Source organism: Muscardinus avellanarius (genome assembly GCF_963383645.1).
Source record: "Muscardinus avellanarius genome assembly, chromosome: 1".
Classification (NCBI taxonomy): Eukaryota; Metazoa; Chordata; class Mammalia; order Rodentia; family Gliridae; genus Muscardinus; species Muscardinus avellanarius.
The window spans coordinates 31,769,667-31,777,365 of record NC_137786.1 but is presented as its reverse complement, the minus strand read 5'-3'; the positions used below and the strand labels follow the sequence as shown (position 1 = coordinate 31,777,365).

General features: G+C 42.4%; 1 protein-coding gene across 1 annotated transcript in view; it reads left to right on the top strand.

The window, feature by feature from the left end:
• Positions 1-253: 253 nt before the first annotated feature.
• The window catches only part of RANBP3L (RAN binding protein 3 like), a gene marked incomplete at both ends in the record, with an annotated part of 66,858 nt that continues 59,412 nt past the window's right edge, over positions 254-7,699 (top strand). Inside the window, one exon of the mRNA XM_080700707.1 lies at positions 254-344. Coding sequence (XP_080556833.1) covers positions 254-344 — 91 coding nt within the window. The remainder of the gene's footprint in view (positions 345-7,699) is intronic.

Genomic DNA, 7,699 nt, shown 5'->3' with positions numbered 1-7,699 from the left:
TTAAGTCTTGTTCTTAGCCAAATGAATTGGCATCTTTATGTGTAGGAGAAATAACTTTGGCAAATATTTATTTCAGGAGTCATGACTAGGGAAAATGTGGGAGTCTATTAGAGTAGAAAACTGTCTTAGATGCAAAGCGGGATCCTAGAGTACCTACTCGGTCCTGGTGGCCTTCTGAAGACTGATTGCTGTGACCGATCTGGGCAAGGAAATCCCCTGGTGATCCTCGACCTGAAGCCAGACTGCTGGTACCATGTCTGCCACACAGAGCCAAGGCCACAAACCCCTGTTCACCCATTTACACACGTGTCACCTAAAGCTGCAAGAGGACTGGCCACAGCCGGGTAAGTCAGCGGGGGCTGAGTCCCATCTCTGTGACTTTCTACTCATTTGCATTTTGAGAAGAACTGCGGAGGGCTGGAGAAGTCCTTGGGGAAGCTCTGATGGTCACACACCCTGCGGTCTTCTATTCAAACTCTGAGGATGGGTTTAAGAATGAGGTCTGAGGGTGGGTTAAGTTGGATCCACTATTGATTTTTAAAGTCCTTTCAAGAATTAGCAGACTATCAAGAATGCATATTCTCTGGGAAGTGGGGTACTTAAACTTCTAGCCACTGTCCGGTTAGTAAAGTTTGCTAGATTTTGTGTATTTTGAAACACTCATTTGGGCTAGGCTGAACTGGCTACAGGGAAGGTTTAGCTACGAGTAGCTTTAAGTTAGCCCAGGACTTCTCCCCTGTCCTATCACAATGGACTGAGTGGGAGACTTTTGGACTTTGCTTAAGCCTTATTTTGTCCAGATCTCTGGCTCATTTACCTGTGAGAAATATAAACACAATCTTGACTCTTTCCTTCTTATAGTCCAGGAACAGCTGAAAATGGACAGGGAGAAGTGTCACATTTCACTTGATGGACATTTATTCAGAACTAAAGTATTTCACCTTGCAGCCATTTTCACCAATTGTATTTTAAAGATTCCTAATCTTGAATGGCGTTGTGGTGCACTCCTGTAACCCTAATACTTTGGAGGCTGAGACAGGAGAATCTCCAGTTTGAGGCTCGCCTCAGCAACCTAGCAGGACCTGTTTCAAAACAAATAATAAAAAGGGCCAGAGGTATAGCTCAGAGGTAAAATGCTCCTGGGTTCAATCTCTAGAACCATTAAAAAAATCCAAATCAAATCTATTGCTACCCAACTGCATCCTTTAGTGGCAGATAATTGACATGACTAGACAAGGTGACTCCTCCAATCAACTAGGTCAGAAACAGCAGAAGGAGCCGGGCGTGGTGGCGCACGCTTGTAATCCCCGCGCTTGGGAGGCAGAAACAGGATGATCACACAGGTTCGAAGCCAGCTGTGTGCACTGGCTTAGGAGACCCTGTTTCCAAAGAAAAATGTAAAAATAGGTCTGGGAGTGTAGCCCGGAGGTAGAAGGGCTTCCAGGAACCCTAGTACCACCAAAAAAGAAAAAAGAAACAGCAAAAGTACACTTGAGGGGAAGGCTGGGTGTTCCCATAGACGACTACATCATCATCTCCAAGACATTAAGGGCTTGTCAGACATTTCTAACTTCTCCGCAGTCAATTGTGTTTACGTGTAGGTCTAGATGATGAGCTTGTTATACCCAAAGTCCGGGATCTCAGGGGGAGAGAGACCACCAACACACAATAATGCAAAGGCAGGAAGGGGGGGGTCATTGGGGAACTAGCTCGAGCTGGGGTCCAAGTCCTCCAACGCAGTGGAGTTTTGACAAGGACCCCGAGTCTTTGTTCCAAGGCAGTTTTATACATTTCAGTCATTCAGGTGGGCTGTGATTTACCTTTCAGTCACTCGGGCTGTGATTTACAAAGGTGTTATCTTTAAACCAAAAGAAATCTTTACTGCTGTTATCACAAGCAACTGGACAGGATACTTGGTGCCTCCCATTTGGTTCGTGCCTCCTGAGGTTGGTTGGGAGTTTTTCATCCTGGCCCAGGTGCCAAAACTGGCACTTAACTGTTAGTGGTATTCCTGGGAAACTGAAACTCAGGCCTAGCGTGTGTGCTATATGGATGCACCCTGTCATGGCCCCACTGTGGTCCTATAAGCTCTCTATTTTCTGTAGACACAGTTTTAGATTTTAGTGGCATGAGGAAAGGTGACAAGCTGGAATCTTCCCTTTGCAAGGTGGCATCTGTGACCAGCGTTTGTGTGAATGCATCAAGTCCCTCCCTGCGCGAGTGGCAGAGCAGTAAACAGTGACTGTGCTGGACGAGGCTGGGCATGGGGTGGTTGGGAGACACCTCATGTGAAATGAAAACAGTGATAATTCTTTAGACCATGCTACACCATTAAGGCTTACATAAATTATTTTGAATTAACTGCTTTAGAAAGTAAGGTCCTGGAGTCCAGGAGGATTTAGGCACAGCACTGAAAAATGTTCTCACTCCTCTATTAGTAAATAATTGTACTAATTCAGCATAAGTTTTTTGCTTGATGTCCATTTCATTTGAAATGTTTAATGCTCTCTCCCTTCAGTTGCTGATTTAGTCTTTATTATTGAAAAATTAATAAAAGGAATGTAACTCACCTGTAATCCCACCACCCGGAGGTTGTTGCTCTTAACATTTTAATGTAGTCTTCTAGCCTTTTTTTTTTTTTTTTTTTTTTTGGTGGTACTGGGGTTCCTGGAAGCCCTTCTACCTCCGGGCTACACTCCCAGACCTATTTTATACTTTTTTATTTGGAAACAGGGTCTCTTAAGCCAGTGCTGCTGGCTTTGAACCTGCACAATCCTCCTGTCTCCGCCTCCCAAGCATGGGGATTACAAGCATGCGCCACCACGCCCGGCATGAACTGTCTTTTAACAACAGCTGACAACCAAATTCATTGTATATTTTCTATAGCCTTATTTTTAACAATCACATACTATTCTTTTAAGTGGATGTAGCACAATGTCCTTAGGAAATTCTCTACTGATCAAGATTTTCTTTCTTTCTTTCTTCCCTTCTTTCTTTCCTTCTTTCTCTCTTTCTCTTATAGTTAACACTGTTTTGAATCTAAATTAGTGGACAGATCTTTGCATCAATATAGGATTATTTTCTTGGGATAAACTCAGAGCTAAAATTTTTTAAGTCTTTTCCCAATGGCTATTCCATAAAGAGGAAAGGGATATGTTCTCAATAATACTGGGCATTACTTTAAAAAATAATTCTTTCCCAACTTTATAAGTGGAACCTAATAGCCCACTGTTGTTTTAATTTAAGGCAGGCCGTCTTGATGGTCTCTCCTCTACTGACCATATCCAGGGAAGCCTGGAAATATCATTATGATGACATACTTCCCAAAATACCAACATGACTAGAAGTCTGGTCTTTCTCAGACTGAAGCTTTTGGCCCGGAATGTTTTGAAAGCGACCATATTCTTCCACGACTGAGTCTCAAAATATCTGCCCACATAAACCACGACCCATGAAGTTGTGAAGCATGCTAACACAGCCCAAACTGGCCATCCACTGCTACCAAAAATGTCATCTACAGACCCAAGAGGACACATGACACTGGGTAGTGTTTGCTGTGCTATTAAGTAGCATTCCAGTTATGGGCATTTTAAAATCTACATTTACTCCAGTCCTGGAGTTTAAAAGCAAGCACTCGTGCGGGACAGTGGCCCTGGTTTTTCCTTCAAGCTATATTTGCACCTTGCTCTTCCACAAAGTTCAGCAAATTCCAGGAAGCAAAGCCATTAAACGTAGACTAAGGGCTCACTGGGGCGTCCTGGGTTCGTGGCTTTGGCTTCCCCCAGCCAGATTCATCTTCTAGCTCTCTTATTTAGCACACAGATTGATTCACATTTAATTGTTCTGAAGGCACGACCAGCTTCGACACATACACATCTTCTAACCCTCCATGCTACCTGCTAACTCTTTATGTTAACTCTGAAGTACTTGACAATTTCCATTTAGTCACTCATAAAAATGTAACCATCTGATGATCACATACATAAAAAGTCATTTATTTTTCAGTAATTATTTGGGCAATAGCTGTGTGCAAAATATCATGCCAGGTGCTGGGGACACCGACTGAGCTGGGTTGACTAAGCCACGCTTCCCTGTCCACGTGGAGCTGACACTCTGTGGCCACAGATCTGCCCAGAATGGAAGGCCAGGAGAATCCTTTTCCTGCTTGTTGGCTTGTTGCTTCTTCTGTGATCTTTTGAATCCATTTATCTATAATATCCTACAGGCATTCTACCTCTGAGCCTCACCTCCAGCCGTATTTTTATTTTTATTTTTTTAATCTTTTTATTTTGAAACAGGATTTCTAAGTTGCTGAGGAACTCACTAAATTGCTGAGGCTAGCCTCGAACCTGCATTTCTCCTGTCTCAGCCTCCCAAGTACCGACTCTCTTTGTAAATATTAATGTATATGTCTAAAAAGCCTCAGCAAAGCTCATTACACATTTCATAGATTAGGCAGAAAACCACCCGTATGTTTCATAGTGCTTCAGAATGTACAAGTGGTTTTACACACATTATTAATTCCTGCAACAACTAGGTAAAATAGTGTATTAGAGTTCTGTAGAGAAACAGAACCAACAGAGTGTGTGTGTGTATGTATGTATGAGAGAGAGAGAGAGAGAGAGAGAGAGAGAGAGAGAGAGAGAGAGAGAGAGAGAGGGAGAGAGAGAGGAGAGAGAGAGAATATATGCACAGAAAAAGAGAGATTATTAAGAAATCGACTCAGGGCATGATGCTGCCTGTGATCCTGGTACTTGGGAGGCTGAGACAGGAGGATTGCAGATTTGAAGACAGCCTCAGCAAAGTAGCAAGACTTTCTCAGCAACCTAGGGAGACCCTGTTTCAAACCAAAAAATCAAAAAAGGCCAAGGGTGTTGTTCAGAGGTAGAATGCCTCTGAGTTTAATCCTAGTACAAAAAAAGAATAAAGAAAAGAAAAGAGAAAAAAAGAAAAAGAGGAAGGAAGGAAGGAAGGGAGAAAAAAGAAAAATTGACTCACACAGCTATGGAGATGGCAAGTCCAAACTCTGCAATGTGGGCCAGCAGGCTGGAGAGACACACAAAGAGCCATGGCTACATTGAAGATCTATCCCTTGTCACCCTGGGAGGTCAGCTTTTTGTCCTATTCAGGCCCTCTACTGATTGTGTACCTTCACATGTGCAGGGCAATTGCTTGACTCAATGTACACCAATTTGAACATAAATCTCACCCAAAAACACCCTGACAACAAGATCCAAAATGGTGAGCAACTCTCTGGGTGTTATGGGCCAGCCATATTGACATATACCTAACTATCAGAGGTAGGTAGCATTATCCTGTTTTACAGATGTGGAAAGCCAGGCTTGGCGGCGCACACTTGTAATCCTAGCATATGGGAGGCTGAGACAGGAGGATCTGGGTTTGCAGCCAGCCTTAGCTACTTAGTGAGGCCCTTTGCAACTCAGTGAGACCCTGTTTCAAAATAAAGAATACAAAATAGGGCTGGGAGTGTAGTGCAGAGGTAGGATGCCCCTGGGTTTAATTCCCAGCACCACAAAAAAATAAAAGTAAAAATGATGTGGAAACTAAGAATCCTCATGGTCAGCGACTTTTCCAAAGTTTGGCAGCTTTGAGGGGCTGGTTCCAATGTTCCTTCTGCTACATACAGTTGTCTCATAAAATCGATGATCCTAGTGTCGCAGTGTTTATTTTTTTTTCATTGATCCACATCAGAAAAACATCTCCATAGATACTCTAGAAGCCTTGAAATCCCTTCAGATTTCCGTGGTGTGGTCTGATAGCAATTCTCCAGCACCCATTCTCTCTGAGTGTCCTACAATTCAATTCAACTCTTCAATTCAATTCACACTTCCCAGATTTAGTGAAAGCCCCACAAATTTAGGACTCAGTCTCACAAGACTGCCCCATTGCAGACACAGCCACAAATGTCCAGAGTCCCTCAGGCCACCTGCACTTCTGCCGGGCCAGAATCACAAATTTAAGGCTTCCCACAACCCCCTCAGATTTGATCATTTGCTGGAATGGCTCACACAATCCAGGGAAGCTCTGTATTATTATTTACCATTTTATTATTAAGGATACAGATGAGCAGTCGGATGAAGAGATACATAGCACACGGTCTGGAAGGATCATGAGCACATAAGCTTCTGCCCCTGTGGAGTCAGGGCTCACCACTCCCAGTACACTGACAGACTCATCAATCAGAAAGCTCCACTGAGCAGTGTCTACAGTTCTTATCTGCAGCTTCATTATGTAGGCATGATTGGCGAAATCATTGGTCATGTGACTGAACTTAATCATCTGTCCTCCCCATTCAGGAGGTTTCAGGGCTGGGACTGAAAGCTCCCGCCTCTATCATATGTTTGGTCTTCTTTGTCTGAAAAAAATATCTAAGAGTCTCCTGTGGGTCATCTTATTAGCATATCAGAGATGCACCTATCCCCTAAAAATATCTAAGGCCAGCCTTCCCCTAAAAATAAGGGTCTGCTGTGAGTCATCTTATTAGCATACCAGAGATACCTCTACCACTTAGAAAATTCAGAGTTTGAAGCTGGGTATGGTGGCGCACACTTGTCATCCCAGCACTTGGGAGGCTGAGACAGGAGGATCACGGTTCACAGATAGTCTCAGCTACTTAGTAAGGCCTTCTGCAAGTTTGTGAGACCCTTGCTTCAAAACGAAGAATAAAAAATAGGGATGGGGATGTAGCTCAGAAGTAGAACGCCCCTTGGTTCCATGGTTAGTAGAAAGAAAGAAAGAAAGAAAGAAAGAAAGAAAGAAAGAAAGAAAGAAAGAAAGAGGAAGGAAGGAAGGAAGGAAGGAAGGAAGGAAGGAAGGAAGGAAGGAAGGAAGGAAGGAAAAAAGCAAGCAAGCTTAAAGTGCAAGAAATGGGAGCAAGAACCAGATATAGTACTTGTCATTATTATGTCTCGCACTTTGGCTGTGGTTTTCTGGATGTATTTTGATCTGATCTTAATGTACTTTATTCAAGGAAATTTCCCAAAAGTGAAGAACTTGGAAAATAATCAACACCCTCAACCACCCATTTATTCTACACGTGTTTTTTTTTTTTTTTAATTTGGTGCACTGTAAATTTCTCATCGTATTGGGGTAGAGAGTGTCAGGTAGATGAATGTACTTAGCTATCCAACACATTTTTATTGAAAACCTACCATGGACTAGAAGCTATATTAAACTGGGAATGGAAAGATAGATTTCTCAAAGAGTATTTTCAAACACGTTTGCTAAAAAAAGAAAAAATTCAGCAATAAAAACTAAGCTAATAATACTTTCCCAACAACTCTTTGTGGGGGAGAAGATTCCACTGGGTTCCATAAAGCTCTAACTGCTGCATTGTTCATCATGTTTTATATTTTGGTCACACTGCTCTTGAGGGGTTTGGCAGGCACTGGGTCCAGTCGAGGACTACAGAAATATGAATTTAAAGGCTAAGGAGTCTCCATGTACTATGACATCAAATTTGCTTGTAATCTAAACCATAAAACATAAATTAGATCATTTTGAAGTCACTTTCTTTCAATGTTTTCTGTGGGTATTCATTAATATACTTAATTTAGGATAGCTGAAAAAATACAGAGGCTGAAGTGGGAGGATCACAGGTTCAAAACCATCTGCAGCAATTTAGTGAGACTCTCAGCAACCTAGTGAGGCTTTGTTACAAAATTAAAAAAAAAAAAAA